The following is a 20596-nucleotide window of genomic DNA, read 5'->3' on the forward strand; positions in this document are numbered from 1 at the left end:
TCTGCCACCTTATTGCCTGCTCATTTAACCTGTCTATATCCCTTTGCAGGCTCTTTGTGTCCTCCTCATAGCTTACTTTCCCACCTAGCTTTGTATAGTCGGTCCCTTCATCTAAGTGATTAATATAGATTGTAAATAGCTGAGGCCCAAGCACTGATCCTTGCGGCACCCCACTAGTTACAGCCTGCCAATCAGAAAATCACCCGTTTATCCCAACTCTGTTTTCTGTCCGTTAACCAATCCTCTATACAGATTCATTCTACATTGTGTACTTTGAGATGTTTCTGAGACATAATAAGGCACTTTTATCAATGCATGTCTTTCTACAGCAATGTTGGTCATCACCAGGAGATAGTCTTATGGCTCTTGGCTGTGGTGGAGTTGGGTTTCTGTGCTGACTCCCAAGTTAATTGATTTGATAGCTATACAATGGAAATTTATTAAATAAAACTAATAATTTCAATGCTGTGCTCTTGTTTATTTTTTAATTTATCCTGCTCCTTCCCAACTCGAAACACCCTCCCAACTAAAATGGGCAGATAATCTGCTTCCAGACCTCTGGCATTGCCATTCTTTAACTCTGAAGGTATGTGAGAGACCCAGGTTCTCTTGCTGCACTGGGTTTTCTCTGTAATGAATGAAGCACCTATTCTTTTATATGCTCAGTGACTAGCCCTTTGGGAACCAGGGGTTCAAAACAGAGCTAGCAGCATACTTGGGAGCAGTATTAAGAAAATGTAGTGCAAATTTGCAGACAAGCCAAACATTTGCACCTCTCAATTAATTTTTTTTCTCAATCCTAACTGGAGTTCCACCAATGTGGCCTTAAAACGGCCAAAGCTTTACTGGTGATAAAATGTTTAAAAATAGCTTTTTACAATTCATTATAAGACTCTGATGAATTTTTTTTTAAATACCAGACTGCCTGTTGTGCAATATTGATAAACTGCATGAGCACGAGTTGCTCTATGTGGTAGCATGAACTGAGTATCTTATAAAGAAATAAGGCTGAATAAGAAAACAAACAATGCTGCTATTTCATGAAAATAGTACTACATTTGGTATGGTCAGATCAGCCCTTAAGATCAGAAGCAAACCACCTTGAAGGAACTACACCTTAAAAGTGCAAAATAAACCTAGATAATTCACCTGTTTTTGTACTAGATTCCACTACTAACTGTTACTACACTAATCATGACTCACAGCATGGTTAGAATGTGGCTTGCATCGTGCCAGTTAGGTGTGATGTGCAATACTACTGATAGATTTTTTTATTAGTCTGGTATTTGAAATTTGGAAATAATCAAACTATCTAAGCCCATCATAAAATAACACTTTATTATCACTGAACTAATTCACCTCTCAACCTCCACACTTCACATACTGAAAGAATAAATCCAGGCTTGATATATCTGGAAAGATCACTGAGGATCTGGTCCCCTTCAGACATTTTTTACGTTGCCATCAGGCACTCACTATGCAAAATCCATTCCTTGCCTGATTTGGTATCTTGGCTTCATTGTTAGTAGACTATTGACTCCCTGCTTTTTTTTTGTCATCGTCCATTAATTTTACAAGTTGTTATAGTCATGGTTAATGTTTTGCAGTTCTGAAAAATGAATTCCTGTAACCATGGCACCAAATGTAGTAAGACATCTACCATTGCTTTTGGTTCCCTCCAAGATTATGTACTGCCTAATCTGTCTAAGATTTATTGTTTTACAAAAAGATACCAGCACAGGTGTTTGTCAGGTTACCATTAATCATGATAAGATGATAGTCCAGAGTTTGTATATATTTTGACATTTTAGGAAACAAAAATATTGGCTGGTAGGGCAATGGATGGTTTTATTCCTCAGCATGGTAACCCATCTAGGAACTCAATTTTGGCTTTCTGATTTGCTATATTTTAAGTAAGATGATCCATTTAGATATCCTGAACCAAAACTTCAGAAATAAGTTCATACTTCAGATATATTCTTTTGGAATCCACATTGTTGGAGAATAAAATAATTAGCTGCTCACACTTATTTTTTTGTGTCATACTAGACCATCAAACTTCAGGTGGAGTGGGAAGAAAGACCGAATGACAGTAGTCCCACTTCTCCGGTTCCACCTAAACCCAAGAGAGAGGAGAACCCAGAGGTATTGTAATGCAATGGTTGATGGAAGCAAGTTATAGTTACTGATCGTTTCATTAGAATTTAAAGCAAAACAAAACTATATTTAAGTAATTCTTTCAGTGTATTTAAAATCATTGCTACAGATATTATGGTCCTAGTGTAGCGCTGCTGGGACTGGAATGCACTGCCTGAAAGAGTGGTGGAAGCAGATTCAGTAGTAACTTTGAAAAGGGAATTCGATATATACTTGGAAAGAAAAATTTTTGCAGGGCTATGGAGAAAGAGCAGGGGGAGTGGGTCTAATTGAATTTCTCTTTCAAAGAGCCGGCACAGATGAGATGGGCCAAATGGCCTCCATCTGTGCTGTATGATTCTATGACTGCTGTTCCTCAGGCGCTGGATAATAATATGGGGTCAGATCATATAAATATTTTTGTAGCGCTCTCAATATGTAGCATCTGATGTGTTGAGTGTGGGTTGTGAGTCAGAAAGTTGGGAACCAGCAGCCAGTGAAGGGTTGCTGTCCATGAAGTACTGCCATTCTGTTTTAAGAATGCACTGGAGATGAAGTCCCCTTTCAGGAATGGGCTTCAGAAGGCTGAGTAAGAGTTGTTGGCAGTAAGGAAGGTTGGACCTGTAACAAGGAGAGAACTACCCAGAAGTAAAATTACTAGTTTTTTTTAACGTGGACTCCTTGGAAGTGCCTGTTAGAAACACACTCCGCTACTTCAGCCGCATTATAGTGAGACACACTAATTTACACTAGTTACATGCTATTGTGCACAGGTTGCAAAGACCCAAGATGATTCCCACCTGTGCACGTTTGCTTGTGCTCGTCGCATCTGATGTTGCGGACCATGTCATGAGCTCTCCTTTAGGGAAATTGTGTTCTACTGAAAACACACAATCATGGATGACCCTTTACATCAGTTACTTTGATCTTTCTCACTATTTAGAAAGAAAGAACTTATATTTCTATAACGTCTTTCACGACCTCAGGACATCCCAAAGCGCTTTACAGCCAATGAAGTACTTTTGAAGTGTACACTATTGTAATGTAGGGAAATGCGGCAGCTAATTTATGCACAGCAAGCTCCCACAAGTAGCAATGAGATAATGACCAGACGTTGCTGTGTATAATTTGGTTTTACTTTTATTATTGCATTGATGTGATACAAACATGTTCCAAAAAATCTTGGGCAAAGTAAGTGAATTTGACAGGTAATTATAGGATAATAGATATTTAGGAGTACATTAAAAGTGGGTAATTTCCAAGAACAAGACCTGTGGTTCATTAACTACAATTAAAGTCGTAGATTGTGCTCCATTTTTAAAATGCCCTCTTGTGACTTTTTATTTTATAAAATGGACATGAGAGAGGGCAAATCTTCATAGAGCAGTTTTCTTTGGATGCGGATGGAACGTCCATCTGAGGAGTCAGCAAAAACTGACGACAGCTTTAGCATGGGAGTAGATTGGCTATCCACCTACTGTATTATGATTTGCTTACTGAAGCAGTTCATGTCACATCGCTCATAGGTTATTGCATATAGTAGATGATTATGTAGAGTATGGAGTTCAACTTAAACGTGTATTTCACTGCACTGGCCCCTTAGCAGGTATTAATTGTGAGCTAGTTTATTTATTTTAAAATTAAGATCTTATGCAAAATGTATTAAATCACATGATTGTAACTAGACTCCGTATGCAAAACAAAATGTATTTTGTGCTGACTTCCTCTCAATAACTCGTATTAATTCATTAGAAATTGTGGTGTTCTTTTTGTAACTGCAAAGCCAGCAGCGAATAGTGAAAATTGAGATGTAAAAACTTCTCATTGAGCAATATACATTCAGCAACACTGCTTTAATTAGGAACTGTTACATTTTTGTTTCATTTTTGTACAGAAAGTTGCTTTCATGGTTTCTCTGGGGTTGGTTACGCATGATCACCTTGAAGGTAAGAAATGAGTTTTTCTCCCATTTGTATCTTATTTTGCTATTTTGTTTGCGCATACTATTTCAACTCACTCCTATATACAGGAAACTTTCGATTTACCGGCACCTAAATAACCGGAAATCTCGGTTAACCGGCAAAATTCAGGAGTAGGTTTTACTTCATATTGTACTTGCCTTCTTCCATCTGTTGCTGTGCAAGGGTGTGGCTGCAGCTGTTGCTAAGCTACAGAGACGCTTGGAACTTGTGGCCATTGTTCTACAGTTGTTGCTAAGCAACAGGGTTTGTTGCTTTATATGGAGCTGTCAGCTCTCCCTATCTTTTACTATAGCGTTCGGTTATCCGGAATTTTTGATGAACCGGCACCACGTCGGTCCCATCCGTGCCGGATAAAAAAAAGTTTCCTGTATGTCCTTTTATTTGAGGATGGGCTGCAGTGAAGTATATTTCTTTTTCCTTTAATTATGAGACACAATGGCCTCAGTATGGAAGAGATGAAGCAGATCATCTGAAGGCAAGAATTAATTTGAATATAAATAGCTCCACTGTGGCTTGGTGGAAAAACGCACCACGAGTTATGGTACATACAGACCAGCAGGTTCCAGATAGTGTGTCTGCTTGGTGCTGAGTTAACGGAGCTGGGTCACGACAACAGTAAGGGTGCTATAATTGGCTTCAGCACATTTGTGCTTTCTAGGGGGGGGAAATCAGCCAGGGATCTTGCCTCTAATTGTTATCCAGTCACCCTGATGGAAAGTGGATGTTAGGTGAGGGCAGGATCAGACTCAGTTGTGCTGCCCTCAACTGTTGTTAACCTGCCAGTGTCGCTGTCTTAGCATCACCCAAGGAGTATTGCCACTTGGGTCAGGTACCAGAGGGTGCCTGGTAAACATAGAACCAAAGCCCAACAACAGTCATCACCTTCAGTGGAGATGGGGAGGAAGTGAAACTTAAAAAAAAAAATTGAAATTATGAAAATGAATTTAGGCCATATATAATACAACGGGGCAGTTGTCTTTAAAGGGCACAGTGTTCAATATATAATAGCGAAACAAACTCAATTCAATTTACCAGACTTTTGGATTTACAACCAGATAAACCTCTTACATGCAGGTAGATTATTTTAAATCCTTTGGGATACAGTTTCTGCTTTGGACACAGTCGGCGATCCGGGCACAAATTCCACCCAAACTTGCGCTAGTTTTGAGATGTGGTTTTTCCCCCTCAAGTTTCTGCTCAAACTCATTTGCATATCGCCGGGTATAAAATCTGCCATGAGCTAGCATTTTAGAACATCATTTTTTTTGCGGGGGGGGGGGGGGGGGGGGATTGCCTTTAAAAAATATTCCTTAGTATATTTGCGAGTGGTAACTTGGTGCAGTTAGATTAATACAGCTGAAAATAGGTTTATCACAAAAATTAAACATTTTAATCAGAGTGTCTAGTCCACCACTTGTGAGTAACCCGATTTTAAATAACTGAAAATGACTTTAAAAAACTATACGGAATCACTTATTAGTTATATATTGGTGTACAGTAGTCACTTTCCTAGTAAATTAGAAAAAATATATTCAAAAGCCTTTAAAACGTCCTTGTGTCCTTGCGCCTAAAAATAAAAGAAGTTTAGGGGGAAAAATTCAGTTGATTTGCACCTTCCATTAGCGCCAACGGGGTGCAAAGCAACTAGCGCCTGGGCGCAGCGCCGCTAACGCCTCCCGTGAAATTCAGTGGGAGGTTAGCGGCGGCGGTAACCATCAGTGACTCTGCGCCATCGCCGTGCGCAGCACCCTGGCTGCGATCTTTGGTAGCGCCCCCTGACTTACCGCTGGACGCTATGTCCGACAGAGTCAAGGGGGCCTACCTGTAGCCGGGGCAGCGCAAATTAAAGGGGAGGTGCCGGGTGCTCATTTTTGTTGCTGGCCGCCTGCCAGCACCTGCCCCTGTTGCTGTCCCCGGCCTCCTGTGCAGACCCCCCAGGGGTGCCGGCTATGCTCCATGAGCCCGGCACTTCTCTTGAGTGCCGAGCTCTTTTGCTGGCACTCTGACCCTTGGTGGCCCAGCTGGGCCCAGGGTCACGCTGTGCTAGGCCCCTCCCCTTTACATAGAAACATAGATGATAGGAGCAGGAATCGGCCATTCGGCCCCTCGAGCCTGCTCCGCCATTTAATGAGATCATGGCTGATCATCCAAATTCAGTACCCTGTCCCTGCTTTCTCCCCATATCCCTTGATCCCTTTAGCCTTAAGAAATATATCTAACTCCTTCTTGAATATATTTAATGAACTGGCCTCAACTGCCTTCTGTGGTAGAGAATTCCACAGGTTCACCACTCTCTAGGTAAAGAAATTCCTCCTCATCTCTGTCCTAAATGGCTTACCCCTTATCCTTAGACTGTGACCCCTGGTTCTGGACTCCCCTGCCATCGGGAACATCCTTCCTGCATCTAGTTTGTCTAGTCCTGTTAGAATTTTATAAGTTTCAATGAGATCCCCTCTCATTCTTCTAATCTCCAGCGAATATAAGCCCAGTCGACCCAATCTCTCCTCATAACGTCATTCCTGCCATCCCAGGTATCAGTCTGGTGAATCTTTGCTGCACTCCCTCCATGGCAAGAACATCCTTCCTCAGATAAGGCGACCAAAACTGCACACAATACTCATGGTGTGGTCTCACCAAGGCCCTGTACAACTGCAGCAAGACATCCTTGCTCCTGTACTCGAATCCTCTCGCTATGAAGGCCAACATACCATTTGCCTTCTTAACCGCCTGCTGCACCTGCATGCTTACCTTCAGCGACTGGTGCACAAGGACACCCAGGTCTCGTTGCACTTCCCCTTTTCCCAATCTACTGCCGTTCAGATAATAATCTGCCTTCCTGTTTTTGCCACCAAAGTGGATAACTTTGTATTTATCCACATTATACTGCATCTGCCATGCGTCTGCCCAATCACCCAACCTGTCCAAATCATACTGGAGTTTCTCTGCATCCTCCTCGCAGCACACACACCCACCCAGCATTGTGTCGTCTGCAAACTTGGAGATATTACATTTAGTTCCCTTGTCTAGATCATTAATCTATATTGTGAATAGCTGGGGTCCTAGCACCGATCCCTGTGGTACCCCACTAGTCACTGCCTGCAACTCGGAAAAAGACCCGTTTATTCCAACTCTCTGCTTCCTGTCTGCCAACCAGTTCTCTATCCAAGTCAGTACCATACCCCCAATCCCATGTGCTTTAACTTTGCACGCTAATCTCTTATGCGGGACCTTATCGAAAGCCTTCTGAAAGTCCAAATACACCACATCCACTGGTTCTCCCTTATCTATTCTACCAGTTACATCCTCAAAAAATTCCAGTAGATTAGTCAAGCACGATTTACCTTTTGTAAATCCATGTTGACTTTGTCTGATCCTGTCACTGTTTTCCAAGTGCTCTGCTATTACATCCTTTAATAAGGGGAGGAAGGCCTGCAGTACCGCGATGTGCCGCAGCGCGTGGTGCTGCTGCACGCAGTGCCGTGATATTCACTCGCAGCGCCCCAAGAGGGATGCGGGGCGCTTCCAGTAGCGCCCCGCATCCCTCTTGGGGCACCAGCAGTGAATTTCCGGCGCAGGGGACTAACTTTTTCGGGGCACTAAAAGTTAGCATCCCAAAGGGGGCGCGACCCAATTTTGCCCCCTTAATATTTAGGGCCTCCTTGAAGGCCTGCAAACGAGCACAATTTGTGGAAACTCGCAATGGTGATTAATTCGATCTGGTGGCGTAGCCAGTTTTGTGGGCGGGGCTGGCTTCCAGCGCAATGTTTTTTCAACTAGCGCAAAAGATTGCGGAAACTTGAATTGCGCTGAACATAAATTTGCGTGTAAAATTCTGCAGTCTTTTGCATTGGTTTTGTCGATTTTGGTTTCGGAAAAAACAGTGCAACCATTCCAGGCCTTTATATAAAAAATTGCAACTTTGAATTTTCAAAGCTTAGGCAATGGAGAGAGTGTTGGGAAGAGATTCCCCAGGCCATCTGGGAATGGCAGCAATTGGAAGTGAGGTGATTCCTGCAGGAAGGGATGGAAAATAGATCTGCATCAATCTAGTTGCAACAGGCAAATTGAGAGTGACAAGTGCTGGGGGCAGGTTATGTTACACACTCTTGGTGAAGCAACAGCAAATGGTTAGGGATAGGAACTTGATTTCCTCAATATAATTGTTGGGTGGAATGTTGTGACCTAGGTTTGCCCTGCATTCACCACACCAGTGGATTCCTTTGCGGACATGCTGAAGAGAGTCCCTGAAAGGAAGGAGGCATTGTCATAATTAGATCATTCTTTCTTGCATAATAGCCAGTTCAAAGCAGCATAGGCAGATCCTCAGAGACAGATTAGTCACAGTTTGTGTAATTTGGGGAGGTCTAGGAGTGAAGACAAAAAGAAAACAGTGAAATCATGGATGTGCAAGTATATCTTGGAGTAATCCAGCGTGTCCTGTAACCTACCATTTTTGATTTTAAACAGAAATCCAAAGCAAGCGGCAAGAAAGGAAACGACGAACAACAGCAAATCCAGTGTATAGCGGAGCAATCTTTGAACCAGAGGTACTAGTTTAGAGTTTTTTGTACTCTATTATTTTAAACTGGATTTAGATACAGTGGACAGCAGAACCTTGCCTTTTTGTGCAGCAGTTTTTCTTAAATGTTTCCTAATTAATGGTCATCACCAGCTCCTGTTACTGTGCTTACACTGTGAGCTGGGAGAGCTAAATAGTCTGACTATAGAAATTCCCACTCCCACCCTCCACCCTGTGCCATGATAGGTGGGTGGGAGTTTTACACTAGGTGGTGTTATTAGGGAAGCCCAGGCACAAGGGATGAAGACTGGTGGACTATGTCAGATTAGAAATATTGTCCTTTAACCTCTGGTTAATATATTTTATATATATATATAAATATAAGTTGTTAATATATATTTCACACGTCTCCAATTAGACGTGTGAAATATATATATGAGAATAGTTTGCTCATATTGGGTCGTGTAAGTTTGAGAGACAGAAGTAAGAAAATGTGGAATGAGTGAAGGACATTCAGCTTTTTAAACCTACTTCTTTCATACACCATGTACAATATATCCTAGAGTGGATTCTATCCTACTCATTTAATCTCCTGAAGGAAAGTTCTAATTAAATTATCCCTAATTCCCAAAGATAGTCGAGCAAAACTTGGATTATTTAATCATCCCAGACTATATCTATCCCTATCCCCATTCTCAGCCTAATATTTGTCCAGCATCTTTTTGAGTGAGTTGATCAATTTACCATCAGCTGCTTTTCAGGGAGTCTGTTCTACACTTTTGTTATCAGCAGGAGAACAGATTTATCCTGTGTTCTAATCTTGCAGGCTTGTTAATTTTTAACCTGACCTCCAGTTCTTCACTCATAGGCCATCATATAGTCTGTTTGTTCAAAAAAGTATCTTTTTTAAAATAGAAGCTTTTCTCAACAGCAGAGAATAACGAAAATGTAAACACATTTAGTGCTCAAAGGATAAATAGGACCAACCATTAGGGATGAATTCTGGTTAAAGTGGTGCTGACTTATTGCTATCTCTTGAATTTCTAAATTTGTAATTATACGAAAACATGTAATAATTCCCAATAGTTAAAAAGGATTAATGAAGATTTTAAATACACTAACAATACATGTAGAGGAACAGTTCACTTCTTGTACTTTCCAGTGCCGTAACATATGCTGTATAAAGCCATTGAATCCTTGGGATTACATTACTGCCTGTAACAAAAATTTCAAAATTGTAGTTTTCAGTTCGATTTATATTACTTTTTGGGAATTGAGTACAATGTTACTGATGTTTGTACTTTCTGATAGCAACATGAAATCATAGAAATTTACGGCACAGAAGGAGGCCATTCGACACATCGGCCTCGATTTTACCAGCTCTTTGGAGGCGGGTCAGGTGGTAAAATGTCAGAGGGTTTCAAACCCACCTCCGTGCAACTTTTCCAAAGGGGGGCTTGCAGACTCCCGTTCGGTCCCGCCACCAAGCTGCGGGATAGGCCCTTAAAACTGCCTGTGTAATCCTATTTTGCCTGCCCTTTTAAATTTTACCACATTTTCAGCGTGTTCCACGTCGTTCCCAAACCACGCCAGCTAATTGTATCGGGTTCACAAGTGGCTGGCTTCTTGACAGCTGCAGCTCCAGCATAAAAACCGAGCTCTCAACATGGCTCAGTTGCAGGTGGCAGAACTTTATTTTTTCAGGTCTTGGAAAACCTTTTGCAGGTCTACTGATCTTGGAAGTGGTGAGGCTGAGATCCATCTCCACTGTCACCTCCTGGAAAAACCCTCTCCCCACATTGACTGAGCACTTCTTCAACGGAGATATCTACCAGCAGCATGGGAACCATTTATTTCCTTTCATCCTGGTCCTCGGATTCGGAGGAAGTGCAGCCGCGGCAGCAGCAAAACCAGGCACATCAGCAACAGCAGGAGCGCCAACCTCCTGCTCAGCCACCTGATGGTGCACAGGGCAGAAGGCGTCAGCGCAGGGCTGCACCTCTCCGCAGGAGATATCCCCAACACAGGGTGTACAGGCCGAGGATGACTTTCCTCAACATGACTGAGCAGCAGTGCCAAAGGAGGCTGAGACTTTCGTGAGAGGTAGTCGGTGACATCTGCGCAATGCTGCACCAACACCTGGAGCCCAGCGCAGCGGGTGGACACCCCTTACCAGTGGCTGTCAAAATCACCACCGCCCTCAATTTTTTTGCTTCAGGGTCCTTCCGGGGATCATCTCCCAGTCGGCCACACACACTTGCATCACACAGGTAACCGATGCCCTCTTTGCCAAGGCGCACAATTACCTACACTTTCCCACGGATCAAGCAAGTGTAACCGCGTGTGCGGTTGGCTTTGCAAATATGGCAGGTTTGCCAAGGGTGCAGGGCGTCGTAGACTGCACACATGTGGCCCTTAGGGCACCCCATCACAACCCAGTTGTTTTTGTCAACCGCAAGGACTTCCACTCCCTCAACGTGCAGCTGGTGTGTAAGCACAGAAAGAACATTTTGCATGTTTGTGCGAAGTACCCTGGCAGTTGTCATGACTCGTTTATCCTGCGCCAGTCTAGTGTGCCTCCGCTCTTCAATCCGCCAACTCAACTTTCCGGGTGGCTACTTGGAGACAGGGGCTATCCCCTGAAGACGTGGCTGATGACGCCATTGAGGAGGCTATCCAACGAAGCTGATGAGCGCTGTAATGCCAGCCACATTTCCACCAGATCCATTATCGAGCAAACCATCGACTTGCTGAAGATGCAATTCAGGTGCCTTGACAGATCAGGTGGAGCCTACAGTATTCAGCAGCCAGGGTCTCCAGAATCATCGTGATCTGCTGTGCACTGCACAACATCGTACAGCATCGTGGCTTGCAGCTGCCTGAGGAACAAGTGGCTCAGCACAAAGCCTCCTCAGATGAGGAAGAGGAAGACGACCTTGCGGAGGCGGATCAGCCAGCTGCAGCAGCACTCGAGCACATTGCTGCCTGGGATGCAAGGGCACTAATATTTGCCAGATTCGCTTAAGTAGGCGAATCAAACAAATGGGGCTGGCAACCTCTTAACACACCATACACAATGGACAAGAACCTGTGGGTTCCTATCACTCTCACCACCATCATTACAAATGCAAGTCGCCCTGAGCCCTCAATGTGAAACTTCCATTTCCAAGATCACATAGGCCAGAACTTCAACTGTTTGCCATCACTTCTGTTTAATCCATTCACAAAAGGATGACGATGTCAAATATTAAAGAAAAACAAAAGACAACAGAACAGAACACCCAAGTGACTACCCTTGTGACTAATTGTGCTTTATCTTCCTCTTATGCGTGCTTCTACGTGGTGCCTCCCCTGTGGCTTCAGCAGATGGGGAGGCACCTTGCTCACTTCCATGCTGCTCCTGCTTCGACACCTTTTGGTGGGTGTTTCTGGGTTTGCGAGCCTGTGAGGGCTCGGCAACAGTCTGCTCCTCCTGCGTCTGTGCAGGGGCTGAGACGCCCATCTCAGTTGGGTGAGGCTCTGACCGAGGGCTACTCAGTGGCATGGGAGTGTGAGCGCTTGGAGAGGAGCCCCCACTACCTTGTTGCCTGCCACCAGCATTCCTCTCATGGGTCAGCCCCACTTCAGTGCTAGCAAGTGGCTTGACAGCACCTCGCTGCACATCAAGGGGGCCATGAGGACCCGTATCTGCACTGGCAGTCCTATTCAAAAGGACTTCCATGATGCTCTGGTTTCTCTGCTCAATAGCTGCCCATCGCTCCTCCAGAGATGTCAGTCTATTCTGAACATTCAACATGTTTTCAAGACTCTGGCGACTTATTTCCTCCATGGTCGTAGCCATCCTATCCTCTACCATAGTCAACCTTTCCAGAGAGGTAGCCATCCTTACCACGGAGGTAGCCATCATTTCCACGGAGGTTGCCATCCTTTCCGTGGTGGTGCGTTCATGCGCCATTGCCTCCACAAAGGCACTGCTCAGGTTAGAGTTGGACACCTCCATCCTCTCCACACTCGCAGTAACCCTGGAGACGAAACCTGCCAGAGACTCCTGCACCTGCTCCTGGAGTTCTAGCACCACTCTCTTTCATAGAAACATAGACATAGAAACATAGAAGATAGGAGCAGGAGTAGGCCATTCGGCCCTTCGAGCCTGCTCCACCATTCAATGTGATCATGGCTGATCATCCAAACTCAGTACCCTGTGCCCGCCTTTTCCCCATATCCCTTGATCCCTTCAGCCTCAAGAAACATATCCAACTCTTTCTTGAATATATTTAATGAACTGGCCTCCACCGCCCCCTGTGGCAGAGAATTCCACAGGTTCACCACTCTCTGGGTGAAGAAATTCCTCCTCATTTCAGTCCTAAATGGCTTACCCCTTATCCTTAGACTATGACCCCTGGTTCTGGACGCCCCGGCCATCAGAAACATCCTTCCTGCATCTAGTCTGTCCAGACCTGACAGAATTTTATAGGTTTCGATGAGATCCCCTCTCAATCTTCTAAACTCCAGTGAGTATAAGCCCAATCGACACAATCTCTCCTCGTACGTCATTCCTGCCATCCCAAGTATCAGCCTGGTGAATCTTCGCTGCACTCCCTCCATGGCAAGAACGTCCTTCCTCAGGTATGGTGACCAAAACTGCACACAATACTCAAGGTGCGGTCTCACCAAGGCCCTGTACAACTGTAGCAAGACATCCTTGTTCCTGTACTCGAACCCTCTTGCTACGAAGGCCAACATACCATTTGCCTTCTTAACCGCCTGCTGCACCTGCATGCTTACCTTCAGCGACTGGTGCACAAGGACACCCAGGTCTCTTTGCACTTCCCCTTCTCCCAATCTATTGCCATTCAAATAATAATCTGCCTTCCTGTTTTTGCCACCAAAGTGGATAACCTCACATTTATCCACATTATAGTGCATTTGCCATGTTTCTGCCCAATCACCCAACCTGTCCAAATCGTACTGGAGTTTCCCGACATCCTCCTTGCAGCTTACCCTCCCGCCCAGCTTTGTGTCGTCTGCAAATTTGGAGATATTACATCCAATTCCCTCATCCAGATCATTAATATATATTGTGAACAGCTGGGGTCCTAAGACAGATTCTTGCGGTACCCCACTAGTCACTGCCTGCCACTCGGAAAACGACCCGTTTATTCCAACTCTTTGCTTTCTGTCCGCCAACCAGTTCTCTATCCAAGTCAATACCTTGCCCCCAATCCCATGTGCCTTAATTTTGCACGCTAATCTCTTGTGTGGGACCTTATTGAAAGCCTTCTGAAAGTCCAAATACACCACATCCACTGGTTCTCCCTTATCTATTTTACCAGTTACATCCTCAAAAAATTCCAGTAGATTAGTCAAGCATGATTTACCTTTTGTAAATCCATGTTGACTGTCCGATCCTGTCACTGCTTTCCAAGTGCTCTGCTATTACATCTTTTATAATAGACTCTAGCATTTTCCCCACTACCGATGTCAGGCTTACCGGTCTATAATTCCCTGCTTTTTCTCTACCACCTTTTTTGAATAGTGGGGTAACATTAGCTACCCTCCAATCCATGGGTACCGTTCCAGAGTCTATCGAGTTCTGGAAGATGATCAGTAGTGCATCTACTATCTCTAGGGCCACTTCCTTAAGTACCCTGGGATGTAGACCATCAGGCCCTGGGGATTAGAAACATAGAAGCAGGAGTAGGCCATTCGGCCCTTCAAGCCTGCTCCGCCATTCAACGAGATCATGGCTGATCATCCAAACCCTAGCACCCGGTCCCTACACCGACAGCCATCCCACCCAAGCCCTATCCCCGTAACCCCACGTATTTAATCCCCCCTAACTAAGGGCCAATTTTTATCATGGCCAATCAACCTAACCCGCACAGCTTTGGACTGTGGGAGGAAACCGGAGCACCCGGAGAAAACCCACGCAAACACGGGGAGAATGTGCAAACTCCACACAGACAGTCACCCGAGGCCGGATTTGAACCCGGGTCCCTGGCGCTGTGAGGCAACAGTGCTAACCACTATGCCATCAATTTTCCTAACACCATTTTCCTACAAATACTGATTTCTTTCAGTTCCTCGCTTTCATCAGACCCTATGTTCCCCGGCATCTCTGGGAGGTTATTTGTGTCCTCCTTTGTGAAGACAGAACCAAAGTATGCATTTAGTTGGACTGCCATTTCCTTGTTTCCCATTATAAATTCCCCCGATTCTGACTGCAAGGGACCTACGCTTGACTTCACCAATCTTTTTCTCTTCACATATCTATAAAAGCTTTTACAGTCAGTTTTTATGTTCCCTGCTAGCTTACTCTCATATTCTATTTTCCCTTTCTTAATTAATCCCTTTGTTGACTCCTAAACTGCTCCCAATCCTCTGGATTATTGCTTTTTCTAGCCAATTTATATGTCCTCTCCTTGGATCTTATGCTATCCCTAATTTCCCTTGTTAGCCACGGTTGAGTCACCTTTTTTGTTTTATTTTTACGCCAAACTGGGATGAACAAATTCTGTAGCTCATCCATTCGGTCTTTGAATGTTTGCCATTGCCTATCCACCGTCAACCCTTTGAGCGCCATTCCCCACTCAATCCTGCCCAACTCGCTCCTCAGACCATCGTAGTTTCCTTTATTTAAATTGAGGACCCTTGTCTCTGAGTCAACTACTTCATTCTCCATCTTAATGAAGAATTCGATCATATTATGATCACTCTGACCCAAGGGGCCTCGTACAACAAGATTGCTAATTAATCCTTTCTCGTTGCATAATACCCAGTCTAAGATGGCCTGATCTCGGGTTGGTTCCTCGACATATTGGTCCAGGAAACCATCCCGTAAACACTCCAGGAATTCCTCCTCCACAGTATTGTTACTAATTTGGTTGGCCCAATCTATATGTAGGTTAAAGTCACCCATGATGACTGCTGTGCCCTTATTGCACGCTTCTTTAATTTCCCTTTTAATGCCATCCCCAACCTTCACCTTACTGTTTGGAGGTCTATAAACCACTCCCACTAATGTTTTCTTCCCCTTAGTATTTCTCAATTCTACCCATACAGATTCCACATCATCAGAGCTAATATCCTTCATTACAATTGTATTAATCCCTCCTTTAACCAGTAATGCTACCCCACCTCCCTTTCCTGAATATCGAATACCCCTGGATGTTGAGTTCCCAGTCTTGGCCATCTTTGAGCCACGTTTCTGTAATCCCAACCAAATCGTATTCGTTTACCTCTATTTGCGTAGCCAATTCATCCACCTTATTACAAATGCTCCTCGCATTACGACACAAAGCCTTTAGGCTTGTTTTTTTAACGCTCTTAGACCTATTAGAATTATTATTTACTGTGGCCACGTTTGATTTAAACTGTTGATTTCTCTGACTGCCACTTTTGTTTTTCTCCTTCCTATCTTTTGCTTTTATCCCTGCTTTCCTTTCCTCTGTCTCCCTGCTCAGGTTCCCAACCCCCTGCCATTTTAGTTTAAACCCCCCCGAACAGTGCTAGCAAACCTCCCCGCAAGGATATTTATCCCGCTCTGGTTCAGGTGCAACCCGTCCAACTTGTACAAGTCCCACCTTTCCCAGAAGCAGGCCCAGTGATCCAGGAAACTAAAGCCCTCCCTCCTGCACCAACTCTTTAGCCACGCATTCATCTGCTCTATCCTCCTATTCCTATACTCACTAGCACGTGGCACCGGGAGTAATCCAGAGATTACAACCTTTGAGGTCCTGCTCTTTAATCTGCTACCTAGCTCCCTAAATTCTTGTTGCAGGACCTCATCCCTCTTCCTACCTATGTCGTTGGTCCCAACTTGAACCACGACCTCGGCCTGTTCCCCCTCCCCCTTCAGAATGCCCTGCAGCCGTTCAGTGACATCCTTGACCCTGGCACCAGGGAGGCAACAGACCATCCTGGAGTCACGCCTACGGCCACAGAACCGTCTATCTGTTCCCCTTACGATAGAATCCCCTACCACTATTGCTCTCCCACTCTTTTTCCTCCCTTCCTGAGCAGCAGCAACACCCCCGGCGCCAGGAAGTTGGCTGCTGCTGCCTTCCTCTGGTGAGTCATCCCCCTCAACAGTATCCAAATTGGTATACCTGTTTGAAAGGGGGATGGCCACAGGGGTCTCCTGCACTACCTGCCTGCTTCTACTGCTCCGCCTGGTGGTCACCCATTTCCCTCCTGCCTGTGCAGCCCTACCCTGCGGCGTGACCAACTCATCAAACGTGTAATCCACGACCCTCTCAGCATCGTGAATGCTCCACAACCCATCCATCCGCAGCTCCAGCGCCTCAATACGGTCCGTTAGTAGCTGCAGCTGGATGCATTTCCGGCACACGTGGTCATCAGGGACACTGGCAGCGTCCCTGAATTCCCACATAGAGCAAGAGGCGCATAACACGGGGCTGGGCTCTCCTGGCATGACTTACCCCTTTAATTAATTTAAATTTATTCAATACCACCAGTTAAAGATATACTCTGGGGCGCTTATTTACCAACTGTCCCCACTACACCACAGAGACCCAAGAAAATATAAACCGCAGAATTTAAGCTTGTAATAAAAGAGATACTCACCAACCAATCACTTACCTGCTTCCTGGTGACGTCACACTTGGATTACTTTTTACCTCTCTCCTCTGCTGTTGAATTGGTATGCCTCACCTCGCAACTGCCGCCGATTTGAAACTGCCACCGCTTTTAACTGCCGCTGGTCACTGCCCCCTCACAGGTCCGATGCTCTGATCGGGCCTCACCTCTGGATGGACCCGGAGGCACAGGGCCCACATGCAGCTGAGCCGAGCTGAGAGCGCCCTGCGGCTTCCGACGTGGACTCTCCACTGCTGTCCCTGCCTCCACCATCTGCTGATGCTCACTTGTGAGCTGTGATACACCAGGTGACAACACTACTCTGTCGCGAAGGTCCCACCAAGGTGTGCGTTTCTGCGCTGGTGCTGGGTGCGCTTAATTCTGCTGACGCTGCACCCTCAGAGGTTGCAGGTTCCTCTGAGGAGTCTCTGGCTCCGGCTCTTCCTCCTGGACAGTGGGAGGGGGGCTGTCGATGGTCCTGTGGGGGAATAAAGACATGAGTTAGACATGTGATATTAACGTAGCATGCACATGGACTTGTGCAGATGATCATAAGTCAATCTATATGAGCATCAGAAGCCATATCAGTCACTCATGCAATGTAAATGAGAGAGATGCAAAACTATTCTGTCACCAGCTTGCTCTGATGCGCCCGTCTGTCCATCCCCCACTTCCAGATCCTCCTCGGCGCCAACGATGTCTAGAGCCGCCTCCTCAGCGTTGGTGAGCTGGGCTATTGAGGGTGGCCCTCCTCCTGTCTTTGCCCTTTCCCTCTTATTGTGGGCTCCCTTTTCCTGCAATGAGGGACACAAGTGGAGTTTGAGTGAGAATGATGGAGTGAGTGTAGAGAATGCATAGCATAGATACTTAGAAGGAGACAAAGATGGAGTGAGGTGCCAAGACCAAGGGCCCTCCCTGTGTGTTGTTAGTTGTTGTCATAGCATCTAAGTGGTAGGGAGTGTGAGGGCAGCATAGTCGAATAGTTAAGTGATTGTGTACATAGAGAGAGAGGGATGGTGAAGGGTGCAAGGGATGTAAGGGTAAAGTGGGATGTGCAGGAGTAGGTTGGCAATGCAGAGTGCTGATGCTGAGAGGAGATGGGAGCAGAATGAGGGTAAAGGTGATGGTCTACTCACTTTTCCTGTGTGGACAAGGTCATTGAACCTCTTTTGGCACTACAGCCAGGTTCTGCTGCACATTGATCTGGAGCTTACCTCCTGTGCCAGTTGCAGCCACACAGCTTTGGTCTGCTGGGGAGATTTTTTTCCTCCCATAGGAAGGAAAGAACACCTCCTTTTGAGCTCTGGCTCCCTCCACCAGAGCATGAAGGCAGTCATCATCGAAGCGAGGTGAGGCCTTGGGCTTGAGCTAGACATTTCAGGAGTATCAAACAATTAGTAAAGTATTCACTCTGGAAGTACAGAGGTAGGGAGTCAATTGCCCAATTAAGGCAAAATCGCAAATTTATACTGCCTGACAACGGAGGCGGGACCCGCTGACCACCTGACCCGCACCCAACCCGCCTCCATTAGTAAAATCGCGGCCATCGTGTCTGTGCCGGCCAAAAAAGAGCTATTCAGCCTGATCCCACTTTCCAGCTCTTGGTCCGTAGCCTTGTAGGTTGCAGCACTTCAAATGCATATCCAAGTACTTTTTAAATGTGATGAGCGTTTCTGCCTCTACCACCCTTTCAGGCAGTGAGTTCAAGACCCCCACCACCCTCTGGGTGAAAAAAGTTCTCAACTCTCCTCTAATCCTTCTACCAATTACTTTAAATCTATGCCCCCTGGTTATTGACCTCTCTGCTAGGGGAAGTAGGTCCTTCCTACCCACTCTATCTAGGCCTCATAATTTTATACACCTCAATCAAGTCTCCCCTCAGCCTCCTCTGTTCCAAAGAAAACAACCCCAGCCTATTCAATCTTTCCTCATAGCTAAAATTCTCCAGTTCTGGCAACATCCTCATCAATCTCCTCTGTACCCTCTCTAGTGCAATCACATCTTTCCAGTAATGTGGTGACCAGAACTGTACACAGTACTCTAGCTGTGGCGGAACTAGTGTTTTATACAGTTCAAGCATAACCTCCCTGCTCTTATACTATGCTTTGGCTAATAAAGGAAAATATCTCTCATGCCTTCTTAACCATCTTACCTACCTGTCCTGCTACCTTCATGGATCTGTGGACAAGCCCTCCAAGGTCCCTCTGTTCCTCTACGCTTCTCAGTATTCTGCCATTTATTGTGTATTCCTTTGCCTTGTTAGCCCTCTCCAAATGCATTACCTCACACTTCTCCGGATTGAATTTAATTTGTCACTTTTCTGCCCACCTGACCAGTCCATTGATATCTTCCTGCAGACTACAGCTTTCTTCCGCACTATCAATCACACAGCCAATTTTTGTATCATCTGTAAACTCCTTAATCATGCCCCCTACATTGAAGTCTAAATCATTGATATATACCACAAAAAGCAAGGGACTGAGTACTGAGCCCTGCGGAACCCCACTGGAAACAGCTTTCCAGTCTCAAAAGCATCCATCGACCATTACCCTTTGCTTCATGCCACTGAGCCAATTTCGGATCCAACTTGCCACTTTCCCTTGGATCCCATGGGCTTTTACTTTTCTGACCAGTCTGCCATGTGGGACCTTGTCAAAGGCCTTGCTGAAAACCATGTAGACTACATCAACTGCACTACCCTCATCAACCCTCCTTGTTACCTCCTCAAAAAGTTCAGTCAAGTTAGTCAGACACGAGCTTCCCTTAACAAATCCATGCTGACTGTCCTTGATTAATCCGTACCTTTCTAAATGACGATTAATACTGTCCCTCAGAATTTTTTCCAACAATTTGCCCACCACCGAGGTTAAGCTGACTGGCCTGTAATTACTCGGTCTATCCCTTTCTCCCTGAAATGTTGGCTTTTGAGTTTACTTTGTCATTGTGATGACAGATGAGAGGAAACCAAGTACAGGCGGCATCAGGGTTTGTGGGAGGAGACTGTATCCCATGAGAAGTTATTTTATCCTTTGTTGCTGAGGTTTTCACGGTCTTTCTGTATATTTATTTTTGTGTGCCTTTTTTGTATTACAGCGCAAAAAGTCTGCAGTAACTTATTTGAACAGCCCTGTGCAGCCTGGGACACGGAGAAGAGGTAAAAGTCTTAAGTAACCTCTGGTAAAACAAGTGTACATTTGGAGGTTCCTTTATTCACTTCTGCCAGATCATTTAAATTTAGTTGGCTTTGTTAATATCAATAGGGAACAGAGGATACAACTATTGTTTGAAATAAAACTTTGGGTTTGATAGTGTGTGTCATCGTAGACCAAACACAGCCAGGTTTAACAATACGTAGGTTTTA

General features: G+C 45.1%; 1 protein-coding gene across 3 annotated transcripts in view; it reads left to right on the top strand.

The window, feature by feature from the left end:
* Window positions 1–20596, top strand: part of phf21aa (PHD finger protein 21Aa) — a 362336-nt gene that overhangs the window by 303664 nt on the left and 38076 nt on the right. For all 3 annotated transcript variants that reach the window (XM_086007576.1, XM_086007575.1, XM_086007577.1), the window contains exons 8-11: window positions 2050–2145; window positions 4031–4082; window positions 8586–8665; window positions 20329–20389. In XM_086007576.1, the coding sequence (XP_085863702.1) occupies window positions 2050–2145; window positions 4031–4082; window positions 8586–8665; window positions 20329–20389 (289 nt within the window). The remainder of the gene's footprint in view (window positions 1–2049; window positions 2146–4030; window positions 4083–8585; window positions 8666–20328; window positions 20390–20596) is intronic.

The sequence above is a fragment of the Somniosus microcephalus genome, chromosome 15, assembly GCF_052327205.1.
Source record: "Somniosus microcephalus isolate GS21.2 chromosome 15, FLI_Smic_1.0, whole genome shotgun sequence".
Lineage (NCBI taxonomy): Eukaryota > Metazoa > Chordata > Chondrichthyes > Squaliformes > Somniosidae > Somniosus > Somniosus microcephalus.